Source organism: Liolophura sinensis, chromosome 1 (genome assembly GCF_032854445.1).
Source record: "Liolophura sinensis isolate JHLJ2023 chromosome 1, CUHK_Ljap_v2, whole genome shotgun sequence".
In the NCBI taxonomy this organism is placed as follows: Eukaryota; Metazoa; Mollusca; class Polyplacophora; order Chitonida; family Chitonidae; genus Liolophura; species Liolophura sinensis.
Window position 1 is genome coordinate 21,779,351 of NC_088295.1, and position 22,307 is coordinate 21,801,657.

The following is a 22,307-nucleotide window of genomic DNA, read 5'->3' on the forward strand; positions in this document are numbered from 1 at the left end:
GAAAATCATTTGTGAAAGCCACCATTGTTGAACAAAACATGCAATGGATACAAAGGATATGCACTCTTCTAATTTTATTGAAAAATTCAACTCAGATGACCAATCAAAACGTTCGACATGAACAGACACACATTGATATTCACTACAATCTCTCATGCACCTGACGTCAGCAACAAAGGCTGCATGCACACACTCTTGAGAAGTAAAAGATTATGGTCTCAAACACAAGCAGCTGACTAGAAGAAATAGCTGGCAATTCTGTTTTAATGCCGCCAAGCATTTTAAAAACTGGACTAAATCCAAACACACATACACACATGTATCTTGTCTGCCGTACATGTGTGAACTGTTACTAAAAGAAACCTCCATCTATTCCATTATATCCATTACTTCAAAAATATTGTTCACAACTAATCTTATCAAGTGACAGTGTACAATAAATATTTCCCTACATAATCGTGTAATCAAATCCGATCTTCCTCCTTAAAAACGTAAGTAAGAATGTTATTCTGTAAATGCTGTATCCAGACCAGTCATATGGCATTAATACATACACGCAGCCATACACACATAAATCAGTCTGCATGCTCTCTTTCATTTCCTTACCAGCAGATGTTCTATATCCTGAACAGAACATATAAAACACATTTGGCCCCAGTTACTATAACACACACTTGATTTATATCTATCCTGTACTGAACCGAATGTGACCAAACATCTGTTCACACCATGTGTGTACACATTTAAACACAGCGAGAATAAGTTAGCATAAGATTATGGAGAAAGAGCTTGGTGGTAAAATTACACATGTAATACACATTACATTTAGCACATACTTTATGGGAGAAAAACAAAAACTGAAAAATTACTCTGGAATGATGCCTATCAATACACGTAAATACAAGAGTAATTAGACAGACAATGTAATTTATCCCCATGCTCCAGTTTACAATAACAATCAGTGATCAATTTTTCAATAATGCATGTCACTTCACATAAAAGATAGACAACTAATATGATAAAATCATTTTTTTCTAGATCTCATCAATATTTGCTTATTCCATATATGCACAAAATCCCATGTAACAGATATATTTAGGAACCGATTTCTAACTGTACACAAATCAAAAGCTTATCTGTCACTAAACCTTCATCATTCATTCAGAGATTCTGTTTAATAATGTTATTGTCCAACAGAAACCTGCCCACATAGGGCGATTTGTGCTTCATTCACTATACACAAAAATTTATATCTTGTAACTTTATTATTACACCTGGTGTTGTGAGATCTATACCTCTGACATGTCTATGGAAATAACACTTACAAAATCAAGCAAGATCAATTTTGAACCCAGAGTTAAGGTCCAGTGTTACTACTGGCATAAGCGAGGCCTCATATTGGCAGATTTTCAGCCATTTTACAATGGAAAACATTCTCAACAGGAGACACCATGCTAATATTTAGAGTGCCTGTTGATATGTCAAATTACAGTTTGGTTTATTGGGGTCAGATTCAGTTTGGTTTATTGGGGTCAGATTCAGGCGGGTATATATATGTACATGTTTCAGTCGCACAATTTCTCATTATAGTATAGGTACATCAATCAACCGAATGACACAATGACACATTTTCAAGGGTCAAAAACAAACAAATCATCAAGAAAAATATAGGCAAACAACAGCCAAGCTACAGGCAAAACACACCTTGAATGCCTAGGTGACACAAAACAGTCAAACTTCTGTTAAGTTACAACCTGTGCAGGGCTGACAGTGGATGAAAAACACTTTCTCTTGGTCCCAATTGCACTTGACATCTACTACTCAACTTAACCTCAAACCATGGTAAAGAAAATGACATGGGTAGCTGTGAAAATAAATTCACGACTAACACTTTTATAACACATGTATCCCCCTGATGCTGTCAGCATAGATATGTTTCATCAGCAACAACAATCACATTAATAACCAAAAGAATGTGCCTCGTCAGAAATGGCTTTGGTAGTGACATGCAGGAAGGATTCGCTTTACAATGGAACAATGATGAAGAACAAGAAGGTAACAACGCAATGTAGGCCACTGATACACAGCACATGTAGTATAATATATCCAGTCAATAGATGTGTAGATGAAGTTTGATCAGTCCTCAGGATTGTGATTTTTTTACGGTAAAATAGATTCCTAAAGCTATGACCACAAGAATCATGGCCCCCATTCCCACCAGTAATACTCGGTTTTGGATAATCCTGGAACAAAGCAGAAAAACACACATCATTCACTTATGTCATCCTTTACACCTTAAACAACTGGAATGTAATAACAGAAAAAAAACCACTCCAGAACAGCAATGTTTGAATGGAATGGTATATCTGACATTTTGATTATAATATACAAAAAATACAAACATATATATATGAGTTGATATAGAACTGTACATACCTTCTCATCATTCCTGACAGAACTCGAGAACTTTTCCCTAAATTTGAATTCATCTCTTCAACCTGAAAACATAATGGTATCATTTCAGTACAACTGCCACCATAATGCTGGTCACTGTCATATAAGTGAAATATTCTTGAGTCTGGTGTAAAACATCAATCAAATAAATAAATACATCAACACAACTGTACTCACACAATCTTTCACTAATTCCATTCAAACCTATTCAATAACTTAAATGTTGCTTTGATACAACTGAAATCCGGACCCTGTGGTGTAAAATCATCATCATTCATTCATTCAAAACCTTACTGTTTATCACAACACACCCCCTCTTCAGACATATATATTTACAGAAAAGACTTACCCTCTGTCGGGATCTCTGAATTGTCTGTCGTTGTGAGTGTAAATCTTCCATTATTTGGGCACCAATTTCTTCTACAAATATATACATGTACCAACCTTAACTTTATGACAGATTGATTGATATTAAATGCTACATTTAAGAATATTTCACTCACACAACAGAGGTTACTTTAATAGCCTGAAGTACACAGCCGCAAGATGAAAAGTAACTGACCAACTTTTCTATGTGTGACAAACAGATTTTTACCTGCACTCAAGTTTGATTAGCATGTTAGAAAAGTCCATTTATTTAGGTTGCCTCTGGTCCCTGCACCAGGGTGCAAAGGTGGGGATGGGGAGGCATTACCCCTAGCCAATTACGTCAGTGTTCAGGCCACCAAGCCCTCATAAGCTCTGGGATCCTAGCAATAAATGTACATGCATTTGTGCATATTATGCAGGAGAAAATAAAAGATATCGCATTTACATGTGCAATGGTGTCAACAGGAAATGTAAAACAAGATGCAGATATATCGCTTTCACCAGAAACTATCACTTCAAAAAGGCTTCTTGCTAACCACTTAATAAGGGTGTTACAGTAAAATATATGTGTGCAAATGGTACAATCCATAAATTGCATGAGGAAATTCCTCTCAGGCATTATTCAACACTTCCACGCTAGACAACATGCAGGAATGGCACTACAAACAGTTGTTTAGCAGTTGTAATATCCTGATTGAAAATGGGGCCAATTTTTTTTTGGGTCTATCAAATCGTCAAATTTGACAGCTAAACAAAATGGGACAAATGCTACTTCATAGGCCCACAATCACACAGTGGGATGTGTCAATTTGCCACAAGCCACAATCACACAGTGGGGTGTGTCAATTTGCCATAAGCCACAATCACACAGTGGGATGTGTTGATTTGTCATAAGCCACAATCACACAGTGTGAATTGTCAATTTGCAATAAGCCACGATCACACAGTGTGAATTGTCGATTTGCCATAAGCCACAACCACAAAGTATGAATTGTCAATTTGCCACAAGCCACAATAACACAGTCGGATATGTCAACGCCACAATCACACAGTGTGAATTGTCAATTTGCTTTAAGCCATAATCACACAGTGGGATGTGTCAATTTGCCATAAGCCACAATCACACAGTGGGGTGTGTCAATTTGCCATAAGCCACAATCACACAATGGGATGTGTCAATTTGCCATAAGCCACAATCACACAGTATGAATTGTCAATTTGCAATAAGCCACAATCACATACTCTGAATTGTCAACTTGCCATAAGCCACAATCACACAGTGGGATGTGTCAATTTGCCATAAGCCACAATCACACAGTGTGAACTGTCAATTCCCAATAAGCCACAATCACACAGTGTGAATTGTGGATTTGCCATAAGCCACAACCACACAGTATGAAGTGTCAATTTGCCATAAGCCACAATCCCACAGTGAGATGTGTCGATTTGCCGTACACCACAATCACACAGTATGAATTGTCAATTTGCAATAAGCCACAATCACATACTCTGAATTGTCAACTTGCCATAAGCCACAATCACACAGTGTGAACTGTCAATTTCCAATAAGCCACAATCACACAGTGTGAACTGTCGATTTGCCATAAGCCACAACCACACAGTATGAATTGTCAATTTGCGATAAGCCACAAATACACAGTGGGATGTGTCGATTTGCCATAAGCCACAATCACACAGTGTGAATTGTCGATTTGCCATAAGCCACAACCACACAGTATGAATTGTCAATTTGCGATAAGCCACAAATACACAGTTTGAATAGTCAATTTGCCATAAGCCACAATCACACAGTGGGATGTGTCGATTTGCCATAAGCCACAAACACACAGTGTGACTTGTTGAATTTGTTACAGCTGGATGATAATCATAAAATGTACGAGTGATTCATCAATAATTCATCACTATCAAGAGCAATTAAATCAGCTATATATATATATATATTTTTTTTTCAAAACCAGCACAAATTATCCAAATGCTCATAACTGGTTGTAAAAAGCAAGCTACTTTACCTGTTTCCACAACAGTTCTATACCCATGATCAAGTCTTCTGCTTGACCGTTCCAGATTCTCAGAGTTATCCAGTAACCTTGACCTCTGGAATTGGGACAAAGAAATTTACAAAATACTGTCATTCTATTGAAGGTTTTCAATCATGTTTTGTTATATCTTCAAAGGCAAGTATTATTAATAAAACAATGTTACAACTAAGCATATTTCACATACAGGTAGGCCTCATTACCTAGCATATAAAGTAGACATCAACTGAGATTATGATGTAAATATTGCCATAGGGGGAACTCAAACTCATGATTCAGGGAATCAAATCTTTACAGATGTATTGTATTACACACTATTCTCACAACACAATGCCTGCTGACTGTATAAAAGTTTGTACGCTCATAAAATAAAGCATCTTTGTCATACACAAACATGGCCATCAGTTTGTGGGCAGATATGCAATACCAGTGTGCTATACCTGATCTGAGGAATCTTGTATATCCTCCAATCCCAGCAGTTCATCACGACTGTCTAGTCCCAAGCGAGCTCGCTTCTGAAACACAACAACACATCAACCAAATCACAACAAACCCAAAAGAATAAAACCCTGTACATTAAAATAACAGCCTTGCATGTTAACAGGTGATAAAGACCACACAAGAATTAAGGAAAAAACAATGATACAGTATAAGATAAACAAAGGACAAATAAGTCAATCTTCACAATTAACAGTATCAAGACGTCTCCAAAACACACCAAAAAAAAACCCATCAAGTTGTGAAAACACTTGTTTCCTGGAGTCTTACAAAGTCTTTCTGTAGTTTGTCTAGCTCTGTCTTGTAACTTTTTAATCGAGTTTGATACTTCTGCCTGTCTTTGGGTGCCTGCTCCCTAACCTCCAAATCCATTTGTTCAAGCTGTAACAAAAAAACAGATAGGTATGTCTCTGTTTCCTACATTAGGCATAATATTGTTCCAAAATCATACACCACAACATACAACCCAACACTAAATAACATGGTCTTGATAAATATAATTATTATATGTTCATAGAAGGGATACACAATGATGCTGGCTTGCTGATAGTGGAGACATTCCTGGGCTAAATCTTTTAGCCTTGATCATGATTGAATAAATGTATCATACCTAAAAGTCAGCTCAGTCAAGGCATAGCCTGGACTTGCCTGTTTCTCACACTGGCAATCAGAATCAATTCTTTATCCCTATATGGAAGTTTTGAAAGAACAGAGAAACCAAAACTCAAACTCACCAGTTCTGCAGCTTCATCAAATAAACGCTCTACCTGAAGTGTTACATTCTGCTTTTCAACTGTTAAGAGAAGAATTAAGAAAAAGAAATAATTTGAGCAAAGAACAGCATGAAACTAGAAATATGTGTATGACAAATCTGTGGCTACATTTGAGAACATTACCAATATATTCTTTTAGACAAATACAACATGATCAACATAAACACCTTGATACTGGCCATCATCGTATAAATGAAATATTCTTGAGTAAAGCAAAAAACCTAAAAAAATAAACAAATAAATATATAGTCTATAACAAGAGTGTTGATATTTATTTATTTATTTATGATTGGTGTTTCACACCTCAAGAATATTTCACTTATATGACAGAGGACTTCATTACAGTGAGAGGAAACCAGGCAGAGCCCAGGGGAAACAAACGACCATCCGCAGGTTGCTAACAAACCTTCTCATGTACGGCCAGAGAGGATACCAGCATAAGCTGGATTTGAAATCATAGCGACCACCATGGTGAGAGGCTCCTGGGTCATTGCGCCCCTTGGCCAAGTGTGTTGATAAAGCACTCTTTGTTGATGTTATGAGCAAACTCACATTGTCTGCATTTAACCTGGCTGGCTTTATCTATATCTTAAACATCTACACAAGGATTTTAATAGGATCGTAATGATAATGTTAATTTCCCTTATGTATATACACGTATTGGACCTGAAGAACAATGCATGTTGTTTAGGACAAATACGTAAGAGATCTTCCTGCGTTAAGTCAAAAACAAAACAGAGAGACCTTGGCACAAGGAGCTCACAGTTTTCAGCGCCGGTGACTGAATTGAGACGGTGTATGATCACACGCAAGGGATAAGATACTTGAGACACATGCTGGTATGACTGCTAGTAACAAAACAGGTGTTACTATAAAAACAATAAGGAAGGCTTCATAAACATGGATATACTACAATACGCACGCCCATGTGTTTTCGATAGTTTTCCTATCTTCACGGTGATATCAGCTGTCAAACTTGAATATTGGTGTTCATACGACTCTATCAAGGAAGCCATGTTGACTCGTTTGACAGCTGACTAAAAAGTGACCAACAATTGTTACGAAAAAGGACAATGATGTCACTGGTACAATATAGTTTCCTACCCGCAGTCAAACATATACGATTCTTTTACCTGTAATTTTTGATTTTGTGTTTTTACATGTCTACTGGACAACCCATTCTAAAAGCCAGAACTCGAACAAAGGCATTATAGACTACTGAAGTTTTCGGATCTGTGTTACAAATATGCCTTTAACTCACCCAGAGAATTTTACCCACATTGCCACACAGCACCTTCCTGTTTACCTCTTTCTCATTAATTTGTCAGGGTAAGCTGGAAAGGAGTATGGCATGACCATCAAAATCCACAACAATCCGCGATATCTTGTTGGATAGAACCCAAATCACATCAATAAATTATGAGTCACATTCATTTCTGTTACGTACCGTTTGTAATTTACCATAAATAAACTAAGTAAGGTATAAATCTTATGAAATTAACACGTCTCACCTTCCACTTCAATGCTGTGTTATTCAGTGATCGGCTTTTCTGCTTTCAGGGGACTGTGCTTAGCTTTAGTTAATTTTTTTTACTGTCTTTCAGTTCCACCCCAATTTTTTGTGGATCTTGTATTATATATCGAATTTAATCGATAAACATATGGAGTTTCTGAAGACTAAGATGAGAAATCTTAGGACTATAAAATTATATATGTTGTTGTTGTTCCTATTTCTGTAAGCGAAACCCAGAGTTTGTGTGAATACTGTCAGATTGTCATATATCTACAAGAACGTATAGTACTACTTGCCTCCACCTTTGCTCCGATAGTTTGATGTCACTACATTGGAATCATACTAGCCCGAGATCTCGATCAAAGGGTCACTTAGCCCGAGAGCTTTGATTCCGGTATGATGCTTACAAAGAGATACCTCCTCGTTTAATCCCAATGCATGCACGTTAGATTCGCCCTGAATACAAATGAAGCACGGCAATTCTGAAAGCTAAAATATTTACATACATTTTGCCAGAATCGCTACTTGCCTTTACATCACCATTTTCCTGTAAATTTTAGCCTAAGCCGAAAATAGGCTCATATTTAGTAGGTCGCCATGTGCTGCCATGTTTTTAAAATCTGGTTGAGGGAGGCGCGCATACGAAGCATTGTATGACCTTTCAGTGAAACTTATAATGGAACGGATGCCTAAGATAACCCCCCTTTTTTTACTGCAAACTTTGACAGTTCACACAAACTGTAGTTTTCAGTCAGTTGCAAATTCATGTCCCTGCAGGCACATGGCTTTTTGTCTGTCAGAACTGACAGCCAGTTGATCAAAACATAGGGACATCCTGAAAGGTCAGTCATGCATGTGCGAGGAGCAACAACCTGATTTATTAGGTCGCAATGTTGACATCTGTGAATTATCTTGGATTTGCTGGTTGTAAAGGCTACAGAATGTGGGGAAAATTGGCCGAGGAACAGATAATGTCTTGGTGAACATAATTTAGTGGAGTTTTGCCCAGTTAATGCATGTATTGTTCATTTTGCATGGGTTTTTGTAGCGCGGACTTTCTCTGCGCTAGGCTGTTTTTAAATGCCAACATTTAACCTGGAAGACTCAACTGTGATCTACACCTAACCTCATATTAAAAGATCACAGCCGAGATCTTTTGCTAGAGCCATACGAGATTCCATAGGCTTTTCTTTTGAGTAGTGCTAGAGTTTTGCTGATGGGCACCTCAGGCACAAGTTACCATTTTTCTCCCGCAAAAGCACAGACCTGCACATACATGTGCGCTGCAATTTTAATGACATCACCTGTATTCCCTAACAACCTGCTGGCCTTGAAGATTATCGCCCCATGTTACAGTTAAAATGATACAAACCTGTAATGGTGTCTGTGGTGTAAATTATGTCGCCTCCCCTATGTGGAGAGTTCGCATCAAAAGTGCACTTCTGCCACCTCAGTTCATTGTGAAGCCTACAACTGCTGTAATATTTTACAGATACTAGTGTACATATAGATGCAAAAAAACAACCATAAAACTACTACACCTGTGTCGTTCATTTCTGCAAAATTTTAAATGGGGCCAGTTGCTACGTAAGTGTGAAAGTCACATATCATGGTTAATATGATGGACGTGGTTGCCATTACAGTGTAGTTTTGTTTTAAGTTGGGGCGATGATCTTTGAGACGGTAGGATGCTTAGGAATAAAGGTGAAGCTGCCGAAACTGCGTGCAGGTCTGTACTTGGGCACAAGAGCTGACAAATGTCTTGAGATGCGTGGTAGCGGAACCCTGGCACTACTCCAAGAGAAGTGTAAGGTAGATCGTATAACTCTATCGTCATGGCATTAAACTATCGGAGTGAAGGTGATGTCACGTATGACACGTCACTTGAAATGGAAAACCAAAATTCTGTTTGTATGATGCATAATGTGAATATAGCCAAAAAAATAGAACAGTCATCACTTTTTCTTTGTTCAATTCTTTGTGAAAAAAAATAGCATTGCCTGACACTTATTTAGACATGAGTCATGGGATGACATCAGGCTGAAAACCATCACAAGAAATGCCAAGATGAACGAGCACAGACTTATCACCCTCTCTTTGTTTAAATACATGGGCCTCTTCATGGATTATATAAGTTAGTCAGCGTGTATGTTTTAGTATTGAGCAGATCTTGTATTTACAGATGGCCCAGCGACTGACATTCCGTCGTCGTCTCTCCTACAACACAAAGTCCAACCGCCGGAAGGTGTAAGTACTTCCTCATCCCTCAGGGGCTTTCCCTAGGGTGCAGATTCCTGTCCTACTGTGTTTTGATTCCAGGACAACGAAAGTAGCTAATTCTGATTGGTCAATCCTGTCTCAGACTTTTAATGTAGTAATTTGCAATGTTGTAGCAGAGCCTTGATGAGCCAGCCTATTTTGACACATCACTGATCAGCGAGAGATCATTGCTGCTGATCTTGGTGTTTGCCTTATTGGTTACTAAACTTTCAAAAAGACAAATCGGACAGTATATGCGGGGAACAGTCTAAGTTAGAAATATACTGTTTGAACTGAAAATAATACATTTAAAGAATACGTTATACATGTTATAAACAATTTCCATTGTTATTACTATATGTACATGTTATATGTACCAATTACTGATAAACATTTGTATTGTAGTCGGTTTTTAGCATGTGTTTGTCTTGATCTCCTTATGTCAAGAATTTATTATTAGTATGAAGGTCTTCAAAACGATTTTTATTAACATTTTGCTTTTTTCTTTTCTTTTCAGATCAAAAACACCAGGTATGTTATGTAATGAATTACTTTTTTGATTGTGTAAAATGGAGGAAACCTTTACTATCTTCATCATGCAAAGTTTGAATTTAATCAGAGATATGTGGTGTACATGTGTTTGTACAGGTTTGAAATTTTGATACTGATTAATAATGTTCTTAATTTGTTCAGGTGGTAAATTGGTATATCTGTACAAGAAGAAACTTGGAAAAATACCAGTTTGTGGAGAATGCAAGATCAAATTGCATGGGGTAAATACATTTAGCTGACATTTACATTTGTAGTTTGCAACAGATTTGCCTTCCCCTTCTATAACTTGCATGGGTGTAACACTACTTGTCATCAAAACATGAAGTGACATCTAGTGATAAACTGAGTTATCTTCCTTAGACTCCAGTTTTGCTTTATAATAAAGGACATGTAGTTTTCATCTGTTACATCAATAAAATATACGATTCAAAAAGAACAAAATGCTTAAAGTCTTTCTATCACCTATTGATATTTTGTATGTTGCAAATGTGTTTTAGGAAATTCATCTAGTGTCTTGAGTGTGAGTGGGTAGTGTGTGCATTTCAAACTGCTGCTGGTGATTTGTCTCGTAGCTGACAATTTGCCTTTATTTCTTCCTTGCCATGGAACCTGTCCACTGGTCAATAAGTGGAATATTTTCGATAACTTTGCGAAGTAAAGAACAAATTTAAATGAATGACAGTTGGCTTGCAGATGTAAATTACTAAGGTATGTGTACAGTGAATTGCCATGGACATGAATTTAAGACCCATGCTATCAAATGTCTTACAGATGTTGGCTTATTTTTGAAATGTCCTCCATTGATACATGAATCATTCAAGTTGCTCATCTTAGCCAAAAAATTCACAGTTATGTTCATCATGATACGATTGAATTTTTTTGATGCGGCAGATTCATTCAAATGCAGTGGTAACTGCGATAGTGGACTAATTGTGATTTTGTCTGTGTCCCCTAGATTACTCCAGCCCGCCCCAAGAAGCTGATGTCCATGTCTAAACGTTTGAAGACTGTTAGTAGGACATATGGAGGCTCCAGGTGTCATCAGTGTGTGCGATCCAGGTGAGGGATGGTCATGTTTGGTATAAAATCTTTTATTTTAAATTGGCAAATGAGATAAAGTAAGATAAAGTTAACTTTTCACCTCAGATTTTATTGCCTCTTTATGTTGAAGAAAATGTACACATTTGCTGCTTTGTAGCAAATCCTGTGTAGTGTAATATGTATATAATATGTATTCTGTTAGGATGTATTAGAATATAACGTGTATGATAATTGAGGTAATGATTCACTCTATGGAATGTATTTATGATTGGTGAGACAATGATTAAAATTTCTAAAACATGTTCTTGTCGTTTTCAGAATTGTCCGAGCTTTTCTCATTGAGGAACAGAAGATCGTTGTGAGAGTGTTGAAGGCACAAGAAGCAGCCAGCAAGGCGAAATAAATATGGGCTATAAATAAATGTTACCAGTAACGGGAGACTTGGCTGTTTGGCTTTTATATCCTTATTGTGGTTTGTGTGTTACTCCTGTGTTGTGTTGAGCCATTGGCAGATAAATAAACCAGGAAGTTTGAAGGCTGTTGGTTTTCTCCAGACCTGGGTAGTCTTTGTTGATGTTCTGTGGGAAGAAGTGATATTAGATCATATTCAACCTTCTTGAATGAAGTTTAGCGCGGCAAAGCGAGTAGTTTTCAGCCTTACTGTACCCATAGACTTCATCTGAAAAGATGGCTGATTTGCAAAGTGGTAAGGTGGTAAGGTACACGAAGGCAGGCCTTGGACGAGAAATCAGATTCTTTTCCAGGGAATCTTCATGACAATAAGTGGTCAGTCATGTTTTCTGGGGTCATTTACACAGTCTAAGACCACTTGCATATCACTAATGTTGTGTGCAAAGTTGTATGTCACCTGTGGGAAAGTGACTTAGCACAGGTCAGTGGTTTGGCCCAGGCACACGTGTTTCCTTCACCAGCAGTCTTTAAGAAAAAATTATAGAAACAAGTCAACACTCACTCATAAGTGACTACTGGATATATAGCGTGCTATGTCATGAGCGGTGTTTTTGTCATGTTCAGTGAGGCTACGCTATCTGTCGACTTCAGGATCATCCCGCTACAAGGAAACACCATGATATATCAGGGAAATGATGTCAAAATAGAGGTGTCACTTCAAAGACATAACAAACATACAGTTTGCTGTTCAATCCTACATATATATTGGGCTAGTATGACCATACATCTCTGTGATGATCATTCCAATTTACCGGTACCTGATATCCTGATTAAAGTCTCTAAGGGAGCCAGGATCCGTGGTCGGCAATGTGCCTGATGGACTGGACAGCGTATTGACCTTAAACACGCTGTTGGATATTTTTATGTAAGATTACCAGACAACATTTTCATTATGTACAGTTAAATGTAATCATTGTTTGATGCACTACTCGAGATTCACACTTTTCTTCATACCGGTAGGCCCTACATGTAATTCGGTTAAAGAAAACAATTTATTTTCAGCTAGGTTATTGCATATCTCCGCAAAAACAGCTGGCTCAGTTGGTTAGCGGGCTAGCAGTATCATCGCGAAATTTTCCTGAAATCATTGTGAATATTAGGTCTCTTAAAGAACAATGTTCTGAATTAAGAAACAATACCCACGATCCCTTGCGGCTTGTAGGAATAAGAAAGATCCCGTTTTCACGTCTGTGGGAGTGGAAGGATGAACTGTTGCTTCTGAAAGCTATTTGAAACAGTCGTATGTACTCATCTAACATCGCCAATGATTCTAATACAAACTTTCATTGGACAGTTTCACAGAAGATTGCATGTGCGTTTAGATATGTAGATGTCGCATGGCGTATGTCAAATCAAGACCATCCTTGCTAGGAACGGTAACTGTAATTTACGTTATACTTTTTTTTATTTCATCGCAAAGTTTTTTCCCTTTAGTTCATTTCAGGAAAAGATAACTCTATCTGTCAAATAAAATGAAATGATTGTGAGCGGGTAGCTTCCCCTTATTTAGTTAACCAGGATATCGTCTTTTGACGAAACTCCAATAAGACAGTCGTATGTACTCATCTAACGTCGCTAATGATTCTAATCCAAACTTTCATTGGACAATTTCACTGAGGATCGTATGGAACCGTGCGTTTAGGTATATGGACGTCACATCGCTAATGTTAAATTTGGGACTATTATATAATAATCAAGGCCATCCTGCTAAGAACGGTAACTGTAATATACGTTATACTTTTTTAATTTCATCGCAAAGTTTTCTCCCTTTAGTACATTTCAGGAAAAGATAACTCTGTCAAATAAAATGAATTGATTGTTGAGCAGTTAGCTTCCCCTTATTTAGTTAACCAGGATATCGTCTTTTGACGAAACTCCAATAAGACAGTCGTATGTACTCATCTAACGTCGCTAATGATTCTAATCAAAACTTTCATTGGACAATTTCACTGAAGATCGTATGGAACCGTGCGTTTAGGTATATGGACGTCACATCGCTAATGTTAAATCAACGTCATCCTGCTAAGAACGGTAACGGTAATTTATGTTATATTTTTTTTATTTCATCGCAAAATTTTCTCCCTTTAGTTCATTTCAGGAAAAGATAACTCTTCTATCAAATAAAGTGAAATGGGTGTGAGCGGGTAGTTTCCCCTTATTTAGTTAACCACTATATATCGTCTTATGTCGACACTCCACGCAAGCGAAGAAAAGATTTGATTTTGATTGGTGTTTTACGCCGTACTCAAGAATATTTCACTTATACGACGGCGGCCAGCATTATGGTGGGTGAAAACCGGGTACAGCCCGGGGGAAACCCACGACGATCCGCAGGTTGCTGGCAGACCTTCCCACGTACGGCCGGAGAGGAAGCCAACATGAGCTGGTCTTGAACTCACAGCGACCGCATTGGTGAGAGGCTTCTGGGTCACTACGCTGCGCTAGCGTGCTAACCGACTGAGGCCCCCGAAGAAAAGAAAAGAAAGGCAGACTGCTTTTGCTTTAACTGAATTATAAGATCTTGCTTATTTCACTCTTGTAATATAAGTTGTAATATATTTATTGAGTAAAGTAAATGACCCTCTGATTATATGTTTGTGAGCTGGAGGCGTAACTTCACTTTTGAAAGAGGCTATATCCAGAACAAAAATATAAATATAAACATGAGCAAAAATCAGGGTAAATCCTGCAAATCCAGTCGAAATTTTTGTATTATTAGTTGAGTATATGAGTATATACTTCCCAAATAATTACCTTTCACAAAATGTCAGCCTGTCTGTCCTCATGTTATTGTTCAAAATTGGTAATAAAGTTCATAAATTTACTTATAAAAATTACGCCGTACCGGTACTTAAGAATATTTCACTATACGACGGCATCTCCTAAAATTTAAAAAGTAGGTCGCATTATATTGTTTTTAAACTTTAAAATGAAGGTAGTCACTCTAACGCTTCCGGTATAAAAACATGTAGTATAGGTGCGGGTCAGATATTTACCGAAAGGCAATAATTTCAGCTATTCTTGGAAAATACAGAAAATTTGATTTTCACAATTTTTGTGTGTGTGTTTTTTAAATTTTTATTTTAGCCTATAGCCACTTCAACTTTATTTTAGTTGCAGTAGGCCTATATCACGATGATGTCTCAATGCCGATCCATCTGTATAGCATTTTATTTTAAGGGAAAGATTCTTAGACCTCGTATGATTCCTGGTTTGTGAGCTATGCCTATCTCTTTGTTTTACAAACACAACCAATAGGAAACTACGCAGAAACACGTAACTACAGAAAGGAAAAAAAGTCGATTGGGGACCAACGTCTTGTAGCTGGGCACCTTTTTCATCCCCGTCCAATATCCTGATTTATCGTGTCAAACTTTAATCTGATCTGGGATTAATATACCTTTCTATTCTAGTTCAATCTCGGCGCAATATAATACATGTTACAATACAGTAAACAAGACTAACTGACAAAAAAAGTAAATGTTTGAAAATATTACACCTTAAAAATATTTTGCATACTTTCGAAATATAGACACACGGGCGTCAAAATTTCACATCTGAAATATCAACATTGAATCAATGTCACCCAACAAAGAACCATAACTTTCTTACACTTTTAATACAATTGAAAATTTATTTATTAAATATCAAGAAATGACTATTATTACGGATATATGTTTTCCGCCACGTTTGTGAAAGAATATAGTACTGTGTCACTAGAACGGGAATTGTTTTAGCAAGCAAGCTGACAAAACTGAAGGACGACCTTTTCTTTGGATTAGAAGTCGAAACATTTTGGAACAACAGATCGCCCTTCAGTATTAAAACTCATCCTCTGCAACGCCCTGCGCATTGCACTCTATGTGAAACTCTAGTTCTATACAACGCCATGCGCATTGCACTCTATGTGAAACTTTAGTTCTATACAACGCCATGCGCATTGCGCGCTACGTGAAACTTAGTTCTCTACAGCGCCATGCGCATTGCACTCTATGTGAAACTTTAGTTCTATACAACGCCATGCGCATTGCGCTCTACGTGAAACTTAGTTCTCTACAACGCCATGCGCATTGCACTCTATGTGAAACTTTAGTTCTATACAACGCCATGCGCATTGCGCGCAACGTGAAACTTTAGTTCTATACAACGCCATGCGAATTGCGCTCTACGTGAAACTTAGTTCTCTACAACGCCATGCGCATTGCGCTCTACGTGAAACTTTAGTTCTCTACAGCGCCATGCGCATTGCGCTCTACGTGAAACTTAGTTCTCTACAACGCCATGCGCATTGCGCTCTACGTGAAACTTAGTTCTCTACAACGCCATGCGCATTGCGCTCTACGTGAAACTTAGTTCTCTACAACGCCATGCGCGTTGCGCTCTACGTGAAACTTTAGTTCTATACAACGCCATGCGCGTGGCGCTCTACGTGAAACTTAGTTCTACACAGCGCCATGCGCATTGCGCTCTATGTGAAACTTAGTTCTCTACAACGCCATGCGCATTGCGCTCTACGTGAAACTTTAGTTCTCTACAGCGCCATGCGCATTGCGCTCTACGTGTTGGGAATGGTTTAATCTGCATAGGGGAAAAGTCGAGCCGGAAATTAAAATTAACTGGCGTCATAGAAGTTACCCTCAAGCATTCTATGTACATGCTGGTACACGTGCAACTAAACCCTCAAGCACAGCACGTGTATGGCGGTACACGTGTAACTAAACCCTCAAGCACGACGTGTGTCTTCAGCTTCCCCTGTGCATGTGTAATTCATTGTACATGTACCAGTTATTTACATGCGTTCTTGCCTGGTGTTGACGTCATGTGTTGTAACGGACTTTCCATCACGTGATTACCGCTGATGCGCATCCTGTGTTGTGACCAAGTGTTTACATCATGTGTTCTTGTACTCAGTGTTTACATCATGTGTTCTTGTACTCAGTGTTTACATCGCGTGTAACGTGCGGATGGTCGTGAGTTCCCCCGGACTCTGCCCGCTTTCCACCCACTATAATGGTGGCCGCCATCGTATAAGTGAAATATTCTTCAGTACGGCGTCAAACACCAATCAAATAAATAAATACATCGTGTATTGTTACGAACTGTTTAAATGGTGTGTTCTTGAACTCAGTGTTTACAGTGTGCTGTTACCAAATGTCTTCATCATGTCTTCTTGAACTCAATGTTTAGGGAGAGGTGTTACCAGATTTGTGCAGCAACTGTTGTTACCAGGTATTTCAATTTATGAGAGTGTTTCCAGTTTTTAAATTGTGTGGTAATAACATTTGAGTCGACCATGAGTTGTTACGAACATAACTAAATTGTGTGCATCGGGTAGCTCATTCTCTGTGTCTAGTCTGTTTATATCTGTTGTGACTAATGCGGCCATAAATACACAAGAAGGTTGTCAATTCTGATATCACTTCGGTCAGGGCAACATGGCTAGGATTGATACCCAGATATAAAGAACTATATTAAACTGTACACTTGATCATTATAATGTAACATAGCGTTGAGCTAATCGCAACATTTTTTATTCATGACTTCCTGTTTTGGCAGGAGATGAAGGACAATTACTTGTCAGATTGTAGGGTGACCAACCCGGTTATCGGCCACCTAACTAGTCGAGCAGCTTTGCGGCGATCTATACGTGACGCACGTCGACAGACCTTATATGCACAAGGATTTATAGAAGAACAATTACCTGCTTTTTAAGTTTGACAACAATATTTTCGTCAAAATTCAACATAACAAACAAAAACATGAAATTTGCATGAAGCATGCACTTTTTTAAGTAATCGGCCAAGTAATTTGCAATTTCGGCCAGACCACGTCGGGCCATCGGCCCCCTGGCCGATTATACATATGCACCATCGTATGACTGGCCACGCCACATTTTCCTTTGTTTGGAGTAAGACATAGATTCCTAATTAATCTTATTGACAAGAAAACGAGAATTCTGATAGACGAGCAGTTTTTTTTTTCTTAAAAACAAACAGGAGAACTTTCAACAAATAAACATCGATTTGGTATCGGCACGGTTTGAAGGTAATAACGTGATCCTAGTGTGAGCATAATTCACAAACAAAAGATCCATCGGGAGATATGTCCGCACAACTTTCATGAGCCCACATTTTACAACCTGCGCACTGAACCCACTGTTCTCCAGGTTTTGAAAGGCTGAAGAGCTCACTGCAATACAGACAAGGTGCATCCAGCGAGTTACTTTCACCCTTTGCCCGCTTCGGTTTAATAGCTTCCTCTATTTGGACACCCCGGATTCTCTTTCGTATTCCGACTCCCTGATCACCAGGAGCTGCAAGTGTTGCCAAACTAGTAGGATTCGTCACCTCTGTATCCAAAGAAGGCTCTAAACAGATGGTTACGGGTGGATCTATTTCCCCCGAAGAGGACGCGCAGCCACCGTTAACAGGAGGTTCATTGGTAAATTCATTTCCCTGAGTGGATACAGCAATGGTATCCTCCGTTGTACCAGATGGATTCGTCCCCAATTCATTAGGTGCTGTGTGCGCATCAGACGACGTCGACGTGGAAGATTTCCTGCCGGTAGATTTCTTCGCTGAACTCTTTTTACTTTCTCCAGTCTTTTTCTGAGCTTTTTGGATCTCTTTCTGTGTCTCTTTACTTTGTTTCTCGTATTTTCTTTTTTTCTTTTCCTCCTCAAGTCTTTTGGCTTCCGCTTCTGCTTCTTCGATCATTTTTCTCCACTCAGACGACGATACTGCGTACGGTAATTTCTTTTTTGTCTTCTTTTTGGTTTCATTTGGTTTGTTTTCAGCCTTCCTAGGTGGCCAGAATAGATGCTTTTCAAACGCAGGAGACACATTTTCTGATCGTGGCACAATCACATCAGATGATGAAAAACTGCTATTCTGTTCTATGGGATCGGCGTTTGTCACTGTCTGATCTGTCACTGTACCGGATCATCCACTGGCGTGCGTGTGTTTTCGGCGTCCTGTGAGTTCGAGACATCACTAATTTCAACAGAAGTGCCTGGAAGTAGCTGGTCTTGTAGTTCTCCCAGGTCATTAATACGCAGTCCGAGATCCGTAACAAGTGCTCTGAGAGAAATGTCCAGATCACTATTGTCTGCCACCTGAACATCAAAAATGTTATCCATGGCTAATGGACCTGCACTACCCTGAACTGTCGGAGTGTCTTCGATAGCGTTGATTGACCGAATTTCACCATACTGAACGGCAGGTTCTCCATCTGTTTGAACTCGATCTTCACCACCCATGACTGTTGGATCTTCATGATCATTACCCTGAAGTAAACCGGTTGGACGTGAAATTTCTGAGAAACCGTCAGACTTCGATTTTAGCATCACTAAAATGGCGTCCAAATCCCTTTCGTGACCTGCGTCTAGTAGCTGCTGAATCACAGAAGCGGCAATCTGGAAATCTGACTTTTGCAATGTGATATCAGACTGGAGACTGTCGTCAGATCTGGAAGTTGAAGGTAAGTTAGTGGGTTGATGAACTGATGTTGTCATGTGGTTCACGCACTTGCTGTAGTTGACAGCGTCAGGATTGAATGGAAAGAGTCCACACGCCTTAAAGCCGTTGGATATTGTGTCAGCCGTGATTTCGGACATTGCTCTGTCCAGTAGTGGGGCAAATTCTTTCCTAGCTAAAGATTTCCCCGGATTTTCTGTCTGCCATGATTTAACACGTTTTCTCCATTCCAGCTTCAGGGGTCTGAAAACGGAAACATCTGCTGGCTGGAGAATGTGGGTGGCATTTGGGAACAGACAATACAGAATTATTCCGTTGTTGGAGCAGAAGTCACTCAGCTGGTGTGTCAGATGGGTTTTATGTCCATCGACTATAAACAGAACCGGTAAAGTCACCTCGTTTTCCTTAAGCCATGGATGAAGTACGTTTGCCACGTACTGGTAAAACGTCTCCGATTTCATCTATCCTGTGTCGGACCGTCCGATTGCCCAGTTATCCGGCACAGCACGTACCAAATCCTTAGGAGGTCGTGCGTAAGGGTAGACAATCATTCCCTTGATGACTTCTCCACTGGCATTAAATGTTCCCAACACGGTTAGAGTTTCCTTTTCTTTCCCAGGGGCGATCTCGTAAACGTCCTTCCATCCTTTCGGTCCCAAAACCTTTTCGCTCTTAGGACACATTTGGAAATTTGTTTCATCCGCATTCAATATGCGCCTACCATCGCAAAGTACATCGGCACATCCTTTCTCTTGTAAGAAAGACTCCAGATCCTTAAACCATTTTCGAATGTTGGCTTCATTAACTAGGGATCTAGCTTTTGATACAGTTTCTGCTGTACGCTCTGAAATCGCTGGGTATCTCTTAAGGAAATTTCTGTACCATGTGTCACTTGGCCTGTTATTAATGAATGGGTTTGGACGCCCGTCTTCTTCTACTATCTTCATTACAGTGTCGAGAAGATCATCTTTCTTTCTAGGAAAACCAGCCTTTGAGAGTTCAATTAACCAGTTCTCCAACTTGTTTTCCTCTTCCGGGGTTAATACTGGAGCAGGCCCCATCCGTCGCTCCTTTGGAGATCGTCCTAGTAGCTTGTCCTGCAAGGTAGCCCTGGGCACTCCGAACTGTCGAGAAGCTGAACGCTGGCTACATCCACTTCTAACAGCCTCCAAGGCTTTCTGCATATTTTGGGCGGCGTATTGCAGTTTCTGAGACATTTCCTGGAATAAAAATAAAACAATTTCGTGTTATAAATAAAATATAGGCCTATATATCGATGCTCAATTTAAGGCTTCGTTGGAAGGCATTTTGAAAAGTATAATTGCAGAAACAGACAATAGACATGTGTTCATGTGCATGGACATGTGTACACTATCCAAAATTAGCAACAACTGTAATTATTAACGATTTACCTTAAACAAACTCAATCTTTACAGTGGTGGCCGATAACTCAACAACGGGAAGCATTCGTCACTTAAGTTATCGGCCACCCCGGCCGAACACTGAAAGTCATAATCTAAATCACGTTTACGCTCGCATAATGATAGAAACAATCGTGACATTAGATTTTCAAAGATGCTGGACTTAAAGTTTTCTGGGCGGTATATATTGAGTTATCGGCCACCCCGGCCGATAACTTATTCTTGCCTTATCTGAAGGCTAGTGTCCTGGCCACCCATATTTAAGATTTTAACCTGTAACAGCAACTAAAATTACATCGAAGTTTGGAAGACAATGGTTAGAACTAACAGTAAACATACTTACATCAGGTGTATTTCCACAAAGATTAGAAATCAAAATGTCCCGCTGGCACACACGTTTTCGTCTCAACAAGGCGGCGTTTGACGGTTTTCACTAAAATCTGAGGTTGACAATTTTGGACGACTAGACATGCGCGATGCGTCGTCTGCTTGTCACGAAACGAAAACGTGGCTAAGGGAGAAATCGTTATTTTTAGGTTTCGCTTTCGGAGTATGGACTTCGTGCATTGTTTTCTTATTCTATGAGATTATAGTGGAGGTGGCCGATTACCGGGGGGTGGCCGACAACCGGATAGGTTACCCTATAAGCTCATAACCATGTTGAAGGTAACATTCTTCATGCACTCTCTAACTACTCCAAGATGTTTATTTTTATCCTTATTCGAGACAAAAATAATATATACAATCTCTATAGGACAGAACGAGGCCTTGCATGCATGGTTGCTCACGAGACAGTCAGAGTCTGCCGAACCTATATCTGCACAACTTAACTGCTTTTCAAACAACACCTAGAGTCTGGTGAAACAATTAATATAATAAAAGTATTATTCATATCAGTTATATATTATTAGCTTACATTTACATGTTCCATTTACGGATGGGAAGAGCGGTTATCAACATTTACCAATCTGTATGCTGCAGTATTTCCCCTATATATGCATGATCCACCCGTGGAGCACATTGGAGATAAAACTCCTCATTTCTGGCTCTAGAGCAACTTCACTATAACATTATTCATATTCAGAATTAACTATGTATTCATTCAGTATTTTTTGGACCATTCAAGTTCTGTTTGGAAGGGATGCAGAAGTTTTTTTGTGGTCAGACATTTGTGCGTAGACAAGTTGAACGTGAAACCCGGGTGTGTTCATACATAGAGTAATCAGTCACACATATCAGAGATTACCAGAGCGTGTCAGGAATGGACTGATCTCATTTAGTGTAAGCTATAGTGCTGTACCCCCAACGAATAGCCCTTATGCATACTGCGAAATATATGATCAAGTGGCATCTTGGCGTGATCAAATCAGAGTTATGTACCGTGCCCCCAAGTACGTGTTTCTCTGCTCAAGGCACTCTGCGTT

The 22,307-nt window shown here is 39.0% G+C and overlaps 2 protein-coding genes across 2 annotated transcripts; one reads left to right on the plus strand and one right to left on the minus strand.

Annotated features, from left to right (window-relative positions):
* Nucleotides 1-66: 66 nt before the first annotated feature.
* Nucleotides 67-7,167, minus strand: LOC135479471 (vesicle transport through interaction with t-SNAREs homolog 1A-like). The gene is made up of 8 exons (XM_064759320.1): nt 7,074-7,167; nt 6,113-6,171; nt 5,649-5,759; nt 5,321-5,395; nt 4,854-4,938; nt 2,804-2,874; nt 2,437-2,498; nt 67-2,243 (listed from the first exon to the last, which is right to left on the minus strand). Exons 1-8 carry the CDS (start codon nt 7,165-7,167, stop codon nt 2,144-2,146), a joined length of 657 nt encoding a protein of 218 aa, XP_064615390.1. The 3' UTR covers nt 67-2,143.
* A 2,611-nt stretch (nt 7,168-9,778) lies between these two features.
* LOC135476542 (large ribosomal subunit protein eL34-like) lies at nt 9,779-11,954 on the plus strand. Its single transcript, XM_064756596.1, has 5 exons — nt 9,779-9,911; nt 10,441-10,454; nt 10,617-10,696; nt 11,431-11,534; nt 11,835-11,954. The coding sequence occupies exons 1-5, from the start codon at nt 9,847-9,849 to the stop codon at nt 11,917-11,919; spliced, it is 348 nt and encodes a 115-aa protein (XP_064612666.1). The 5' UTR covers nt 9,779-9,846; the 3' UTR covers nt 11,920-11,954.
* The last annotated feature ends 10,353 nt before the right edge of the window (nt 11,955-22,307 follow it).